Genomic DNA, 19,271 nt, shown 5'->3' with positions numbered 1-19,271 from the left:
TCTTCTGGTATTGAAATAGGCTAGGGGTTCGTTTTTCCACCTAGGATAAAGTGCTGTTCTTGTGTTCCTGTAGGTTTTGTGTTTTTGTGGCACTTGTCTATACGTTGGGATTCATATTTTCTTTTGCTTAAGTCTGTATAAGAAATATGACATATTTTAGGTCCACTAACGTCATCAAATGTTCCTTTGTGAACCTCTCATTTAAGTTTTCTTGTTTTTGTTTAGATACCTTGGGTTAAGCAAGTAGCTTTATTTAAAAAGCCAATTTTCCTTATAATATGGGGATCAAAGAATGTGTTCTTAAAAGCTGTCAGAAAAAACGAATTATATAAGCATCTATCCCAATTCATAAGTTTAGTTTAAAAATATTTTAAACATTAGTAATGAATCAGGTATCCCTGTGTTACTTTTTTGTTTCTCAAATACCTGAGAGAAAAAAGAAGCCTGCTTATTTATTTATTTTCCAATAAATATGGAAGGGATAGAAAGGAAATTCTTGAAACTGTTGATTATTGTTGCTTTCAGATTTTCAGTGTCCTTATCTCTAAGATCATTTTTATAGGAATCTTTGACATCAAAATTTTGGTACTGAGATTAAAGTAGTTGTATTTTGTGGGGATTCTCAGGGAAAGATGCCATTTTAGGAAGTAGGGTGAGCGGAGAGAAATTAGGATTCTTTCCAATCTTTTCTGTTTCTTCTCTCATTCCTTCTTTCAGAGAGAAAAGATCCTATGGATAGAATTTTTGCTTTTTAAAAAAAATTCTCAAACCTTAAGCGATACTTGGGCTCTGCTAATTAAAGTAGCTTCATAAGTAATAACTTTCTTTGAAAACACTGTCTTTATTCCTTATGGATGGAATTGAATGCACAATCATTTAGCTTTTCTTTTTTTTTTAAAGTAACAACCCAATCCATTTCCACCAAAAATTTCCTTCTAGGAAAGTGGTTTTATGATTAATGGAAAGTGTTATATGATTAATGGTTCTGTAGATATGAAAGTTATAGGCTGGATATCTGCTCCCTTTTATCATCTGTGTCATGCATCTTGTTTATAGTAAATTGAAAAAGGTACATTTAAATGACCAGTAAGGTTGAAGACACGCTCTACTACCTGGCAGTTTCATTTCTGTGTGTCTCCTTGAGAGAAACTTTTGCACATGTGCACAAGGAGACAGGTAGATGTACATGTGCTTGTCGTAACAGTGAAAAAAGTGGAAAAACATCTAACTGTTCCTCAAGTAGGTGAGTGGATAAGTTGGTATTTATTCACAAAATGGAATATGAGTACACAGTCCCTTCCTCCAAAATACTTAGGGCACATGTATGTTGGAATTTAGATGTTTTTCAGATTTTGAAAGGTAATCCAGTATATAAACTGTATATTGTGTAATACTCCCATTGGGATCTGGACAATACCCAGTCATCAAACATATTAAATCTGTAGCAAAAATTAGGAATATTCATATTAAATTGGATAAATAAATGGTAAATAGCCTCATAGCAGTTGAGTCAGGTTTTTCCATTAAGCTTGGAGAAAAATTTAAGTCTTTTTAAAGCTCTTTGGATTTTAGAATTTTGGATAAGGAATTGTGAAACCTGTATTATACAGTTCATAAAAGTGAATGAGCTAGAGTTATGTGTATCAGTGTGGATAAATCTCAAACACGTTTTTAAAAAATTGAAGTATTGTTGACATATTATATTAGTTTCAATATTTTGCTATTGGGATACATTACAAAATGATCAACACAGTGGGTCTGGTTAACATCCATGACCACACATAGTTACAAAGAACTTTTTTTTCTTGGGATGAGAACTTTTAAGATCTACTCTCTTAGCAACTTTCAAATATGTAATACAGTGTTATTAACTATAGTCACCATGCTGTACATTATATTCCCAGGACTTATTTATTTTTATAACTGGAAGTTTGTACCTTTTGACTCCCTTTACCCATTTCACCCACTCCCTGTCCCCCACCCCTGGCAACCACCAATCTGTTCTCTACCTGTGAGCTTGTGGTTCCACCCCCCCCCCTCCGAAATGGTAAGATTTTATTTTTTTTTATGGCTGAATAATATCCCATTGTGTATATCTATACACATATGTGTATAGATATACACACCACATTTTCTTTATCCATTCATCCATTGATGGACACTTAGGTTGTTTCTATATCTTGGGTATTATAAATAATGCTGCAGTGAACATGGGGGTGTGGATATCTTTTCGAGTTAGTTATTTTTGTTTTCTTTGGATAAAAACTCAGAAGTGGAATTGCTGGATCTAATGGCAGTTCTATTTTTAATTTTTTGAGGAACCTCCATTACTGTTTCCTATAGTGGCTATACCAGTTTACATTCTCAGACACATTATGTTGAGTAACATGAGCAATTTGCAAAGAGAATCAAGAACAGATGACATCACTTCTGTGAATTTTAAATAAGCAACAGTGAGGGGTGGGGGAGAGAGAGAGAGATATCTGAAACAAATAAGGCAAATTGTTGATGGTGATTTCCATACGTTGTTGTATATTTGAATGAGTCTCTGTAGCCCCGAGCTTCTGCTTTCTTCTCTAACCTTTTTAAGAATGCAGGGTTACGATTGAATTAGGTGATAGAGCATAATACATGTTGGGACTGGAAGTGTTCTTAAAATCAACTAAATTATCCTTTTTTCTTTTAAGTGAAGTCATTCCTACTTGTTAAGAAATTTTCTTGAATATTTATTTACTTTTCCCTTTTCTGACCTATGTCTGTTACTTTTTTCTCTTTTAATATATTTATTTTTTGTTGGAGTATAGTTTACATACAGCAAAATACATGGATCTTCCGTATCATAGTTCCATGAGTTTTGACAAATGCCAGTAGTCGTATAATGCAGTCTTACGAAGATATAGAACATTTCCATCATCCCATAAGGTTCCCTTGAGCTCCTTCCCAATCCGTATTTTCCCTGCCCCGAACACATAGATAGTGTTCTAATTCCTTTCACTTTAGATTAGTTTTGCCTGCTCTAGAACCTCCTATACATGGAACCATATAGTCTGTACTCTGTTGTGTTTGGCTTCTTTTGCTCAGTGTACTATATATTTTTTTAAAAGTTTATTCGTGTTGTTGCATGTATCCATAGTCATCCTAATATTGAGTAGTTTTCATTGCATGGATACTGCAGAATCAATTTATCCATTCTCCTGTTGATGGGGTTGTTTCCAGTTTTGGCTCTTATGAATAAAGCGGTTGTAAACATTTTTATACAGATGTGTTTGTGGCCATGTTTTTATTTCTCTTGCGGAAATATCTAGGAGTGGAATCGCTGGGTCATAGGGTAAGTGCATGTTTAACTTTCCCCAAAAGTATGCAGTCAGCTGAAGTGAAGTGAAAGATTTTGTGGTCATAGACCTAAGTATTCAAATTGAAAATACAACGCGATGAGTAAATATGGATGTAGGAGATGAATGAAAATAATGGTAACACATGTATTTATTGGAGTTTATGTGATAAAATTGGTGAGAGTCGAGAAAACAAATGTATTTTCCTTTTAAATACCCCGTGAAGATCCCTTATGGTTTTATTTCTTCTCAACATGCTGTTAAAACATGAAGCAATCTTTTGTATTGTCTGTTTACTACCTAAATTGATTTTCAAAAAAATTTTATTAATTTTTAAAGATTTCTTTTATCTACTTAACATTTTTACAGAAGCATGTGCAAAAGAGCCTTTGATATGCCTTATTTGATGGTTGCCATGGAAAAATTAAGGAATTGTATACAAAAAAAAATAATATTTATACCTTGGTGTTTTGCTTTTGAAACAATTATGATTTTCTCCATAATAGTTTGACTTTTTATTGTTATTTTATCCCCAGATGCTTCTTTGGTTTTATTTATCAAGATTCTCTTTCTCTCTCTTTTTAATGACACTTTTTAAAGATTTGTTCCTTGTAGAGAAATGCAGTTAAATTTTATATGTTGATCTTATATGCGCCAGGCTTGCTAAACTCTTTTTTTTTTAAATATTTAATTATTTATCTGTTTTATTTTTGGCTGCGTCAGGTCTTAGTTGCTGCACGCGGGATATTCCTTGCGGCACGCAGGATATTTCGTTGCGGTGCGCAGGCTCCAGAGCGTGTGGGCTCCGGTGGGCTCTGTAGTTGTGGCACGTGAGCTGAGTTGCCCCGTGGCATGTGGGATGCAGAACCCACGTCCTCTGCATTAGAAGGTGGATTCTTAACCACTGGACCACCAGGGAAGTCCCTTGCTGGACTCTTAATTATACAGATATTTTGTCTGTAATTTCATCTGAGTTTTCATCCTACGATCTCTGTATAATGACTTTCTTGCTTTCTAATTCTTATACCTTTGGTTTCCTTCTCTTGTCTTAACCGCACTTGGTCTTAGTATCTCTAGAACAAAATACAACAGTGGACTGTTGTAGTCTATCAGTTGCCTAGTGTAGATTTGATTTTTACAAGAAAGCCCATTATTAAAGAGGTAAGTCTTGAAAAAAAATGTGAGTAATTTGGTTGGTTTATTCTGGTTAGCTGCTGTTCTTTGTATATGTTCTATGCTATTTTCTCCCCAAGACAGAATTATTTATGTAAATAATTTTGATGGGCTTCATTTCAGTTTAACACAGTTTAGTGATAGTGTGTGTGAAAGCATCTTAAACAATGGCAGTGTACAGGAGTGCTTTTCTGTAAGATCGTAAGGTCATGATCTCTTTGTACTCTCCCTCAATATCAGTCTTCCTTGCCTCTTCTCTTTCTCTGGAGGAAAAGGGGGGGAAAAAAAGGAAAAAGGAATTCTGTAGCTTCTGGAAAGCTTTGGGCACACAGTGACTTCAGTGTTGACATAGCTCTGTGGGACACAGACATTAGCCCGTTAGCTTTATGCCAACAGGGACCTCCCCCCCCCCCCCCCCCCGCCACCTCACAGTCAAGCTGCTGCCTCCGGTGTGTGTTTATTCAGCTGAATCCACTCCCAGTTGTAGCATTGCCAGGGTTAGCTTTTAACATGTTCACAGCTGATAGGTATCGCTTCACTCTTCTTTCTTTACCCTTCTTTCTTCACCCTTCTTCTTGATTTATATACTAGTATTTCAGGGACTAAATCTGGGAATTTTGTTAACCTCACTGACGTCTGTTGCAGGTGCTTGAAACTTTTGGGTTGTAGAGCATGAAGAAAGAAGTGAGGTTGATACTTAAAATGCTGCTAGACTGAACAGTACCTTTATGGTCCCTTGTATTTAATTCTGCCTTTGCTTTGTTAGTACTGAGCATTCTCAAGTTAAACACTATGGAAATGGTTACTATAGGATCCCTCTGCTGGTTGATTTTACTTTTAAGGTTAAAAAAATTTTTATTTTGATGTTATTTTTTAATGGAATGACATCTTCAATCCTGACATTGCTTAGTATGATATTTTTACTACTGTAATATCTGGTTTGGGATATTATCTTTTCTTCTTTCTGTACTTTTCTTCCTCCACCCATTCCTTCCTCTCTAGTTCTGCCTTTTGTTCAGTTTGAGAGTCAGACAGGCTTTCTAGAGGAGGTAATGCCTGATCTAAGGATGAAAGGACAGGTAGGATTTAGCTGGGAGTGAAAGTGAGGGAACGGGTAGAGGATATTCTTTATTTATATTTATTTAATTAATTAATTTATTTATTTAACATCTTTATTGGAGTGTAATTGCTTTACAATGGTGTGTTAGTTTTCTGCTTTATAACGAAGTGAATCAGTTATACATATACATATACTCTTTAAGTAGAGGTTAAGGGGTAAGTAAATGGTATGGGAGTTTGGGTAACTGAAAGCTATTTGGAATTTCTAGAACTTGTACTAAAATCAGTTTATTGTCACTTGAGTTGTTGTCTTGATGAGCACACAATAATAGAATGTATTATGACCTCGGGACTTCCCCATTTTGATAGTATTTTTGTTTATTCTTTAATTTCTCCTCTGGGTTATGCTGGCATAAAGGCAGATGTTCTTTTTTCTCTCCTGGATTCAGTAGCAGAGAGTAGCTGCTAGGAATCTGGAATAATTGCTTGTTCATTTTCTTGACTCTGACATCTTTTTTAGAGGAGAATAAGCTCAAAGTAGCATTCATTTAAACAACTTAATCTATCCATTTGAATTCTGGTATGGTTGTTTCTCGCATTGTAGTATGTCTCTTGCTGGTGTTTATTTAGATCAGTCTGAGAACTTGGTTTTGGTTTAATATTTGAGAGTTTACAGTGTGCTTTGCTGCACAGAAAATAAATCCTTGTCAGCAACTGAAAGAATCAACGGAAAGAATACTAGACTAATGATCAGACGAAATGAACTACCTAGAGGCTCTTGCTTTGTCTCAGTCTTGGAGGTTCAGACTCATTAAAAAACTTTGAGTTTCTTCTAAAATGATAGAAATTAGAATACTTTCTTTTCCTATTAAAGATTCATGAATCCAAATCATAGTGATCTTATAGAATCTGAACTTCATTCGAGTATGTTGCATATATAATAAGTGCTTTTATGTGTCCCATTTCTCGTTCTTGAATATTCTTAATTTAAAATTTATAATAAGGTATAGTGCTGGTGTGTGAGTGTGTATATATAGCTATTAAGTTTTACCACTTTGTAAGCTCTGTTTTTGGATAAGAACTCTATCCTACACTTTTGGTGTATGTTGTATAGTATTAAAAGTATAAAAGATTCTTGTTGACAGTTAATTATTTGAAAATGCTTCTCTTCACTTCAGATCAAACACAAATAAATCCAGAGTGTATAATTAACATTTTTTTAAAAATTAGGATTGCATTTAGTATTTTGGCCAGTTTGTATTTGAGATAGAATTTTTTGTGTGTTAGCTGGTAAGGAACTAATTGTTACAGAATAAGAGTAATTGTCTCTGTTATAGGGGAAAGATATAATTTTCCAGGGACTTGATTTGCATCTACTATCCAGTAGCCATTTACTTTCAAAATAATGCGTGAAAATTTGTTTTTGTCAATCTTTCATCAAAAATTTATTGAGCACTTACTATACCAAACACTGTGCCGTGCCCTAGAGTAACAAGATGAAAGTCCCAAGTTCTAGAAAGTTTTTCTTGAAGACAGATACAAAGAAATAAATTGCAGATTGGGCTGGTAAGTGCTCTTCTTAGGGACACATACGGTACAGCACAGATCAGAACATCACAGAGCCTGAGGATCGACTTGGGTGATGTCAGTAAGAATTACTATAAACTCTTTTGCATCTTGCATTGATAAAGTTTCCTCAATGTATGTATTTACATGTTTCAGGAAAAAAATCGTTCTTAATTTAACATAATAGGATGCAGTACTGGTATTTTTTCTAATGGTTATCTTGACAAATAGTGCATTGAACTCTCTGGGATACAGTATAATGTTTGTGATGATGACCATTTTCATGTATCCATAATATTCTTTTTCTGTAACTAAAAATAGCTCTAGACTCCTTGGTTCTGTCATTTTAGAAATCAGGATAAACTGGATCAAAGCGTTCTCTTGTTCAGAGAAACTAATGGAAGTTTTGCCTCAGAAGAGCTTCTGATATTTGTCTAAAATATATGAAGCATTGTTGTGATGTTTTGTTGTTTTTGAGATGTATTTTTCTAAAAAATGATCATAAACCCTATCAGAGATTTAAGAATTTTCATTACTGTTGTTCACAACATCCTACCATTTCATTGAGATACAGCTTGGTGTAATTTTAGTACAATCCTTGGACTAAATTTTAAGCAGTTATTTTTCCAGTCTTCCAGCTCAAGCTGAGTGTTAGAGTGAGCAGAAGTAGACTAGTGAGTGTTGGTGTACAATTTGGCATGTGAGAAGTGTGAGATCATTTTGGAGAGTGTCATGAGCAGAATTCCCAAATAGAAATTTTCCTAATATCTGACAACTGAGATTGTCCTGCTAAATTCAGCATGTGTTTTTGGTCGGTCATGGTAAATGTCTGTGATATGTGCAGATATGCTCCCTTTATCTTCAGTATGAATGTGCTAGAGAAAGAGCAGCCTGGCTTATTGCCTGCTGCTTCTTTCTTCTCCCAGGGGAGTTGGCAGGAATTTTAGTAAAGTGAATCTAGCTTGAATGTAGCCTAAAGAAGGGGTGCTGATTCCCATTGCAATGGAGAAAATTGCTGTGTAGCCTTCTCGGCTACCAGTCAGAGCATCATTTTAATTCTGTATTCTAGTAAAATGGGTGCAAGCAGAGCTGAAGAAGCAGGGCACATTAGTCGTTGTATTTTCTTTCTTCACCAAAACAGTGCTTGCCATACTAGTATAATCACAAGTGCTAAAGTGTATGTGAGACTGTTAGCTGTCATCAACATCTGTTTCTCCTGATTTGAATGAATTTGGTGATGAGTGTCCAGAAAAGGAGGGACAGTTGTACCTAGAAATCAGTTTCATTGTTGAATTTAACTTCTGATATTTCCCTGTGGGATAAACTTGCTCAGAATTTATTTGGATTTTTTGACTTCCAAAGGTAAAGAATGAAACTGGAGGTTGATTATAGGCTTCAGAGAATTAGCATTTTGACACATCTTTTTATGAAGGATTTTGAACTCCAACAACTGTTGAGAATCTTTACAGCATGATGCGGGTAGTTAAATTTATTTAAAGAATCATATTCATGAATTCAAATACCTGATAATTTTATTGTAAATTTATTTTTCGTAAGAAAATTTGGAGAGTTTGAAGACTGCCATAATTGAAAGTTCACTACTTGCTAAGCATAATACCAAAACCAGAAACTGTAAAAGAAGAGGTTCTTATCTTTGCACTAAAAAAATTCTGTATTTAAGTTGCCATAAACTATGTTAAAAGAAAAATGACAGATTTGGAAATATATTTGTAACATGCACAGCAGGCAAAAGGTTGTTTTCCAAATATAAAAAGATCTTAAAGTGGATTAGGAGAAAGGTTAAATGTCCCCAAAACAAAATGAGCAAAGAACAAGAACAGATGAGTCACAAAGGAAGGAATACAAAGCGCCTGTAGATATGTGAATAGATATTCAGTCTTACTTGTAATCAAAGAAAAGCCCAAAAAAGAAAGAGAAGAAAGAAAATACCCAGTTGTCAAAGGTATAGGAAAGTGCTCAGACATCGTTTGGTGGAAGTTTAAATCTGTACAGACCCTTTTAGAGATCATTTGTTGTGTGTATTAAAATCATAACTGCATACCCTCTGATCCAGGAATTCCACCTTTCAGAATTTATCTCCAGGAAAAATTTGGATAAATGTGCAGAGATACACATGTGAAGGTGCCTGTTATAATAGTGGAAAATGAGAACCAAACTAAATATTTATCAATAGTTATAAGTAAATTATTTAATATCAACACGTTGGAATTCTATGGCAGGCATATTTTTTCCCCAGTGTTTAAAATCGTTGTAAAATACAGCTTACATTCACCATGTTAAATTTACCATCTTAACCAATTTTCAGGTGTACAGTTCATAAGGTACATTCATACTGTTGTGCAGCCATCACCACCATCCATCTCCACAACTCTTCATCCTGTAAGACTGAATCTCTGCACCCATCAAACAGTCACTCCCTGTCTCCCGGCTCCCGTCTCCCCAGCCCCTAGCAACCACTCTTGTGCTTCCTGTCTCTGTGAGGTAGACTGCTCTAGGGACCTCATGTAAGTGGACTCGTGTAATATTTGTCTTTTGTGACGGGCTTATTTCATTTGGCATAGTGTCCATCCATGTGGCAGCGTGTGTCAGCATTTCCTTCCTTTTTGAGGCGGAAAAATATCATTAGGCATTTTTTTAAATTTAATTTTTGGGTGGGTAGTACATACATTTAGTTCAAATTCAAGAGGAGGGTTAGGAGGAGAGAAAGATGGGAAGTGGCTGGGAAGTGACTGCAGATGTATATGGGTTTTCTCTTAAGGGGTGATGGAAGTGTTCTAGAATTAGATAGTAGTGATCAATGTATAACTTTTAATATGCTGAAAACTGCTGACTTACACAGTTTAAACCGGTGAACTTTATGGTATGTGTGAATTATGTCTCAATAAAGCTATTATTAAAAAATTTTCAATGTCAGTTACACTTCAGTTAAAAAAATTTTTATGCGGAATAGAATAAAGTTTTCTTACATGTTGTCCCCCAGTGATTCCAGTTCGTTCCTCCCTTCTTCCCTTCTTGCCTTCCTCCGTTCCCCCAAATAACCATTAATTATTTCTTGTGTAACATTACAGAAGTATTTTTATTTCTTATGATATTTTTTATTTATAGTAAATAGTAAATATTTATTGTTCCCTCCCTTTTAACCAAAGTGGTAGCAAATTGAACACAGCCAAGCAGGCATCTCTGAAGTCTTTTCTCTTATTTTTAAAGGTAAAAATGCCCCTTTTTATTGATTACTTGCCTACTGTAGGGGATTTAGATAGTACAAAAAAGTATGAAGAAAAATGTAAAATCTACCCATACCCAGACACTGGTAATTGTTTGCATCCTTTTAGACTTTTCTCTGCATGTTTATACTTTTTAAAAATTAGAATCGCGATCATCCTATACTTGCTATTATATATCTGCTTTTTTACTCTTAATATGTTGTAACTGTAGTTTTTATCAGTAACTATAAATCTACATTTTAAAAAATTGATGCATAGTATTAAACTGGGTGGACATTTCTCCTTTACTTAACTCATCACCTATTAATATCCATTTAGGTTGTTTCTAATTTTGTCGCTGGTGTAAACAACAGTGAGCGTCTTTGTACACTTGCCAGATCGTTTCCTTGAGATATTTACTGCTGTTTTGCAGTTTGCCAAAAATTTTAAACAATGTACGTTTTAACATATATGCCACAAAGATTTCAATGATATTATTAGCTCTGCGAAAAAATGGTGCAGGCATTTATATCCTCACTTTAAATATGAGGAATCTGAAACCCAGAAAGATGGCAATGTGTTCCAAATTAGGTTGCTCTTTAGTGTGAGAGCTGGAACTAAAACTCCTGTCTTCTGATTGTGGGTTAGTTTCCTTCCACTGTGGCACACTGCCAGACCTTGAATACCTTGAATACAAAGGGTGATTTTCTGTTGTTGCTTCTTCATTTCTAAAAACATGATTCTTGATGTAACTTCCTTTTAGGTTCTTTGTATAATGTTCTAGAATTTATCCATTCAGATTAAAGGTTCATATACCTTCGTTAGGGATACAGGCTAAAGATATACCCTCTGGAACATTTTACTAGCTTATCTGCACTAACATTTTCATTTAATTACTCAAATTACTCACTTATATTGTTATCTTCTTCTGTATAAATAGCTCACACAGCCTCAGTTTTTTGTGTTTTGTTTTTTGTTTTTAAAGCTTCAAGTTATCTAATTACCTTTGGGTACTAGCTTCAGTGGGCTGCGAGAATTGCTTTAATTCGAATGCCAGCTCTATTACTTACTGTGTGATCTTGGGGTGAGTTATTTAAGTCTCTGTATGCCTGGTGTCATCATCAATAAAATTCAAATAATAGTAGGGGTGAGATGTGACAGGGTGAAAGAGTGTCATGGACATATATACACTACCAAATGTAAAATAGATAGCTGGTGGGAAGCAGCCACATAGCACAGGGAGATCAGCTTGGTGCTATGTGACTGCCTGGGGGGGTGGGATGGGGAGGGTGGGAGGGAGGGAGATGCGGGAGGGAGGAGATATGGGAACTTGTGTATATGTGTAGCTGATTCACTTTGTTATAAAGCAGAAACTAACACACCATTGTGAAGCAATTATACTTCAATAAAGATGTTTAAAAAAATAAAAGAAATGGAAAAAAAAATAGTACATGTGTTATAGTGAGGATTAAATAAATTAACACGTAAGGAGTGCTAAGCACATTCTGGCATGCACTCATATGTTTATTATTTAATGTGCTAACTTAATTGTAAAGCACTTAAAAGTCATTTTGTATTTTGACATCCTTTGTGTTTGTTGGTGAAATTTTTTGTATGATGTGTCCGTATTCCTATAGGTTTCCCCTGCCTTTCCCCACTCCTCACCTTCAGTTCCGTGTAATACCTTCTGTTAATCTTGAACAGTGTCTTTATTTAGTCAAGCAAAGTGAGGAGCTGCCAGACTGACCTTGTTTCCTGTTGGTAATAAACACAAATTAAATTACTGACATTTTACAGATTATCTCAATCAGTTTTAAAGACAGTGTAAAACAGAATAATGTGAATCCTCATTTGCTAAATGCAGGGTTCTGAGAGCTGTGGTAGCTGCTTTCTCATTGCCCGTAGTCTGCTTTGTTTCTGCTACTTGAGGAGGAAAGCTCATTTGGGTTTTCTTTTTTGTCTTTATACCAGCACATGCAAATGACAGTCCAGGCTCTCCAGGATGAATTGCGGATCCAGAGGGACCTAAACCAGCTGTTTCAACAGGACAGTAACAGTAGGACTGGTGAGCCTTGCGTGGCAGAGCTGACGGAGGAGAACTTTCAGAGGCTGCACACTGAGCATGAGCGGCAGGCCAAGGAGCTGTTCCTCCTTCGAAAGACTCTGGAGGAGATGGAGCTGCGGATTGAGACTCAGAAGCAAACCCTGAACGCTCGGGACGAATCCATCAAGAAATTTCTGGAGATGTTGCAGAGCAAGGGGCTTTCTGCTAAGGCTACTGAGGAGGACCATGAGAGAACAAGGAGACTGGCAGAGGCAGAGATGCATGTCCACCACCTCGAAAGCCTTTTGGAGCAGAAGGAAAAAGAGAACGCTCTGTTGAGAGAGGTGAGTGGCCACTTTCTCAGTTGTTATGACTGTCTTTTTTTCCTGATTAGTCAGCATTTTGACCTAGATAAATTTATATGCTCTCCTGAGCTAGTGCAAGGGAATTTCTTCTTTCTTACCTAAGTTCTGCACTGATTTCTGTTCTGATTTGCTGTCTTGTATGAGATGACATTGGCTGGCATGTATACTGGTTTAATACCTTTCTGGGGTTTTTTTTCCCCCCTCCTGATTTCTGTAGACTCATTTTGTTGCTAGAGGGGCACAGAATTTTCTTGATTTGTTCCTCATCTATTGATTTGTTCATAGAGACACACACAACAAAACCAGAATTAAAGTAGCTAACTACTGCTCAATTTTAAAATATTAATAATTGAAAGTAAGCGATTCCCTCAGTTTCGGTGTGCTTATAAAGTCCTAGGCAGCAGTAATGGATGTTTGCCCTGTGGTTTCCATGGAAACTGTTGCCTTGCTGTAAAAGATCCGTGATAAAAATTATATGCTGCCCTGGAGGCACAGCTGGAGGGAATGCTACAGAGGTATGCTGTCACTTATTTTTAGAGAGGAAACTGAGACTTTAGCTGACCACTGTGTCTACTGATAATTTTTCACTTTTCTATGTAATGTTTCATTTTAAGAAAGCTTAAGTGAAGAATTCATCTTACATTGAATTAAAAAAAAATGACAGCTCTACTTCTCTATATGAGGTCAGAGTCTTCAGATAATTTTCACATTTGGATAGGGGGAAAAAAAATCTCAGAACTCTTTTAGTGCCAGTCTGAATAATCCCTTTTTAAATGAAGGGTGAGGAAGGCGGTTAAAAGCAGGAAAACAGCGACTTCCCCTGATGATGGCGACGGTCTGTATCTGCTCTCTGCAATATGGTAGCCACTGGCTGCATGTGACTGTTGAGCAGTTGAAATGTGGTTAGTGTGACTGAGGAACTGAAATTTAAATTTTATTTAAATATAACTAATTTAAAATTAAATTCAATTAATCAAATTTAAATTTAAGTATCTCTGTGTAGGTAGTGGCTACTGTATTAGGTAGTGCAGCGATGCATAATGCATGATGCGGGTAATGTTACCCGCTTTTCTTAATAATTTGTCTTGAACATCTTTCTTTGTCAGTACATGTAGAGTTTTGTAATTTCAGTTGAATTTATAATGTTCTGTTGCATTTATTTATATTTCTTACTGTTGAAAATTTAGACTACTGTTAATTTTTCATTATTATAAAACTGTGCTGCACTGAATATCCCTAACCATATATCCCTGTACATTAATTTTTTTCTTTAGCGTAAATTTCCAGAAATGAATTTGCTCAGGGTGTGTACGTTTTCAAAACTCTGAATATCAGTCTTGTCTCCCAGAGTGATTGGACCAGTTTATCCTCCCAGAAGCATATACTGTATTTTTACGGTTAATCTGCAGCTATGTGCGTTACAATCTTCAAATTACTGGACTGTATTGTTTTAGAAAATTTTCTATCAACTACTGTGTTGTAGGCACCATCCTGAGTTTCTTTCATTTTACTTTCAAGAGTTTATATTTTAATGAGGTAACCTGGAGCCTGGCCATAGAACATTGTAAGAGAAGGTGTAATCATCTCAGATAGCATGCAGCATGAAAACCCTACCAGCATCGTGATGAACTTTGAATGTTACGTTTTTACTCCTTCTGTTCTGAATATTTCAACCTGTGCCCATTTATTTTTGAGTTTTGGAGTTACTAAAAAGTGAATAGTTAAGGATTATGGAAAGCCACAGTGTTATTCTGGCAGAGAACAACCAGCAATATGGTGAATTTGAACAAGTAGTAGGAAAAAACATGAATTTAAGACTAATTTTGAAGTAACAAGCTCTACAAATATGAAGTCCCACTTCTGAACATAATGTGGAAAGAAATATAGGCCTTGTTAGTTGTATCAATACACAATTCCAGTTGCCATTAGTAATGTAGCGTCATCTTACAGGAAACACAGTCCTATGGATTAAAATTATTTAAGAGCAAGTAGAAGTGATTGCTTCATGAACACATGTTTAGAATGCTGGTTCTCCTTTCTTTGTCTCCTACTTGCCTTCAAGACTTAGCGCAAATTGCAGTTCTTCTGTGAAGTCTTCCTTGTGCAGCTCTATACATATATGTAGATGAGCCAGTAATATTATAGTATACTTCCATGTGTGTTTCTTCATTGTTCACTTAATTTTTTGCACCAAGGATGTGTATATATATATATATGAAATTTTATCTTGTCAGTGTCTTAACAAATGCACAGTGGGTACTCAAGAAATGTTGGTTGAATAAGTTGAAATGTAGGGAAAGAAGTTTAAGCCTGGAGCTTACAGAAAGAAGGATAGCTTTTCCAATTCTTTTTTCTCCAGTGTGACCACTGGATACTAAAACCTAACGAAGGTTAGAAAACAAACTAAAACCCCAAACCAGTTTTGCTTATGAGTTTAGGTATAGAAGTTATAAATAAGATATTGGCAGATAAAATCAGCATTATGATAAAAGGATAATATTCTGACCAAAAGGAGTTTATTCTAGGAATCCAGAATGGCTCAATATGTCATTCACAGTTATAATTTGTAATAGGTGAAAGGAAAAGATAACCTCGTAGTGTTTGATAGCTATCTCAAAGACATTAGATAAAATGTTAGACACTTTGAAAACTAAACCAAATGAACTAAAAATAAGAATGGAATGATACCTTTATAGCATGATTTAAATAAAACAACTCAGTAAATGTGTATTATAAACATATTTTAAACTAGTAGCCAGAATTGCGCTTACTGTGACATATACTAAGACGCATCCATTAAAGTTAGGGAGAGGCAAAGATACTGTTCATCAGTATTTACATTATTCTGGAAGTGTTAGGCAGTGCTGTTAGATAAGGAAAATGGAATAAATAATATCAGTAACAGTAATGGAAAGGATAGGGCTAAATTTTCATTACAATGTAGATGGGAACATTAATATAAAGATGCTGCTTTCCCCCAACTCTGTGAATTTAGTGTAATCCCAATAGGAATATTCTTGACACGTGCCCAAATGACGTTGCAGTTTCTTTGCAAGAAGAACAGTGCGGGAACACTTGTTTAAGCAGCTCATGATATATGTGTTTCAAACCCAGTGATATTAAAATCTGTGGTACTGGCACAGTAATAGATAGCTAGATTGATGAGACAGAATAGAACCCAGAAATAATATAGTTTTAAGCATATGATACATGTTTGGGAATAATCGCCATCTATTTGGAAAACAGTACATAGTTACATCAAATTAAGTTCTAGATGAAATAGCTACTTGTTAAAAAATAACAACACTAGAAGAGAATGTAAGAAAAAGGTTTTAATACAATCTTGAGACAGGAAAGAATCTTTTATTGCCATAGCAAGAGGCTTAAACCATTAAATTTGTGTATGTTAGAAAATACAGGTAACAGAAGCTAAAATGGTAATTTGGAGTAAAGCTTTGTAACATGTGGCTTGACTGTTTTGTTTCCAGAGTGACAAGGTGCTAGAGGCACTCGGCACAGCCTTTCTTTGCTCATTACTCAACAAACATCCATTGAGCTTCTAGAATGTATGTGACCCTGGGATACACGCTGGGTATACATTTTTCATGTCAGAACACATGGTCTGTGCCCTCCTAGAACTTAAAAATCTGGTGAGAGACAATAAACATAATTATGAGAGGAAATAAATTAGTTGAGTCTAATTATGTTGGGAGAGGGGATAAACAGGGTAAGTAAGCATCTTTGAGGAGGTGCCCTTTAAGGGAGATCTGAAGAAAGTTGAAAGAGTCTTGCTGAGCATTTGGGTAAAATCATTTCATGAAGAAGGTTAACAGTTTCAAAGGCCGGATGAGAAGTTTTCAGGAGACAGCAAGGAGACTAGAGGACAAAAGCATATTGTCTAAGGGGAAAACAGGCATGAGATGAGAGGTTGAAGAGGTAGCCAGGGCCAGAGTCATTCATTGCATTCATCAGATATTTATTGGGCACTAACCCATGTGCAGAGCACAAGGAAATATAGTAGCAGTGAACAAAACAAAAATCCATGCCCTCTAGGAGACAAAGCACTTGGCTTCAGGATCCCTGCAGGTAATGCAACAATTTTATTCAAAGTGCAAGAGAAAACTGCACCAATGTTTAATCAAGGGAGTGATCTAGTTTAGCTTTTAAAATCTACTCTGGCTGTGTTGAGAATAAATGGGGGAGGGAGAATTACGAGTGAACAAGGAAGTCTAATAAAGAACTTAACAACTCTAGGTTGGGTGAGTGGTGACTTGAAATGGCTATTGTGCATTATATCACTAGTGTGTCAAGAAAGGCAGAAAGAATTGAGAGCTGGCAACACTGGGATATCCATAGGTTTTCTTATTATTGGATTATTGTCCATCTTTTTAAAAAGCGGGTTTTCATCAGTTCCAAGACTCATAGTTTTCCCCATCTCAACAGTATGAAATTGAGTTAATAAGTCTTATCCTTGATGGCATCTTAAAATCTCTGTCAGCAAGGCCACAGTCCTGCTTGATTTGTTTGCCTGTGTACTCACAAACAGTTAACAGCTGCTCATTTTAGTCAATGTTGTGAGTATTGTTGCTATTTCTCATGTTAACTTTAGCTGTTGTTTAGTATATCTTCAGTAATATTATGCTGTGAACCAGCATTGAAACAATTATTGGTATGGAGAAAGTTATAAAACAGTTCAAAATGATATATGATTAAACTTTATGGTTAAATAAGTAAAAAAGGGTCTTGCAATCAGTATAAAATAAAAATTCTGAATGATAGAAGCTTGGGTCATGGTTTATTTGGAGGCATTTCCTTCTTTTCTTTCCAACACATTAAACAGTGGTTTACCTTACAATCAGTGGCATCTTAGATTTGATGAAATACAGTAACATTAAAATGGCATTCATATCCAGGAACATTTGTGATTAGTTTTCCATTTTGTTTATGAACATGATTCTGGAGATAGCAGGTAAATAATTCCCCCAAATAAAAGCCAAAGAAGAAAAACAAAAATTAAATTAAGCATTATATTTTCTGTTTGTACTGAAATTACATTGTTACGTGACTTATTGTTAGATTTTGTATTGTTTACTGGAGTGCCTTTCCTTTGATGGATAGAAGCGTGAAGACACCTATTGGACACATACTGAACTAGAGTCAAGACGTGGTTAGTGCCTGGGGCCAGGCATATGGAGTTTTAACAGGCTTTACAGGTGATTCCGTGATACACCAAAGTTTGGTTCTCAGTCTGTTGGCAGAACATACCTGAATTGGCTATGGAATTTTTGGATTGGCTATCCATATGCATACCAAGCATTGTCTATAGGCTGAATAAATATTTCAGTTCTATATGTGCTCCTGTTTTTTTGAAATGTAGATCCTATTGTGATGAATAAAATACTAATTTGTTGGGAATTCCCTGGCGGTCCAGTCGTTAGGATTCTGCGCTTCCACTGCAGGGGCCACGGGTTCGATTCCTGGTCGGGGAACTAAGATCCGCATGATGCACAACATGGCCCCCCAAAAAAAAAAAAAATTAAAATACTAATTTGTTTTAAAACATTTACACGTATGTTAATTTTGGTCTCTATAATATTTTAGTCAACAAACCTTGTTTAGTGCAACTGCTCTCATGTTAAGATTTGCAGCAGTGTTTGAGGTTTAAAAGCCCTACTCTTAATCTACAGATTCAATGCAATCCCTATCAAACTACCACTGGCATTTTTCACAGAACTAGAACAAAAAATTTCACAATTTGTATGGAAACACAAAAGACCCCGAATAGCCAAAGCAATCTTGAGAACGGAAAACGGAGCTGGAGGAATCAGGCTCCCTGACTTCAGACAATACTACAAAGCTACAGTAATCAAGACAGTATGGTACTGGCACAAAAACAGAGATATAGATCAATGGAACAGGATAGAAAGCCCAGAGAGAAACCCACGCACATATGGTCACCTTATCTTTGATAAAGGAGGCAAGAATATACAGTGGAGAAAAGACAGCCTCTTCAGTAAGTGGTGCTGGGAAAACTGGACAGGTACATGTAAAAGAATGAAATTAGAACACTGCCTAACACCATACACAAAAATAAACTCAAAATGGATTAAAGACCTAAATATAAGGCCAGACACTATCAAACTCTTAGAGGAAAACATAGGCAGAACACTCTGTGACATAAATCACAGCAAGATCCTTTTTGACCCAGCTCCTAGAGAAATGGAAATAAAAAGAAAAATAAACAAATGGGACCTAATGAAACTTCAAAGCTTTTGCACAGCAAAGGAAACCATAAACAAGATGAGACGACAACCCTCAGAATGGGAGAAAATATTTGCAAATGAAGCAACTGACAAAGGATTAAACTCCAAAATTTACAAGCAGCTCATGCAGCTCAATATCAAAAAAACAAACAACCCAATCCAAAAATGGGCAGAAGACCTAAATAGACATTTCTCCAAAGAAGATATACAGATTGCCAGCAGACACATGAAAGAATGCTCAACAT

At 35.7% G+C, this 19,271-nt stretch overlaps 1 protein-coding gene across 1 annotated transcript in view; it reads left to right on the top strand.

Annotated features, from left to right (window-relative positions):
• Window positions 1–19,271, top strand: part of LOC132363425 (uncharacterized) — a 44,303-nt gene that overhangs the window by 20,163 nt on the left and 4,869 nt on the right. The window contains exon 5 of the mRNA XM_059919126.1: window positions 12,326–12,742. Coding sequence (XP_059775109.1) covers window positions 12,326–12,742 — 417 coding nt within the window. The remainder of the gene's footprint in view (window positions 1–12,325; window positions 12,743–19,271) is intronic.

This window comes from Balaenoptera ricei, chromosome 3 (assembly GCF_028023285.1).
Source record: "Balaenoptera ricei isolate mBalRic1 chromosome 3, mBalRic1.hap2, whole genome shotgun sequence".
NCBI classification, from domain to species: Eukaryota; Metazoa; Chordata; class Mammalia; order Artiodactyla; family Balaenopteridae; genus Balaenoptera; species Balaenoptera ricei.
This window is presented reverse-complemented; position numbering and strand designations above follow the sequence as displayed.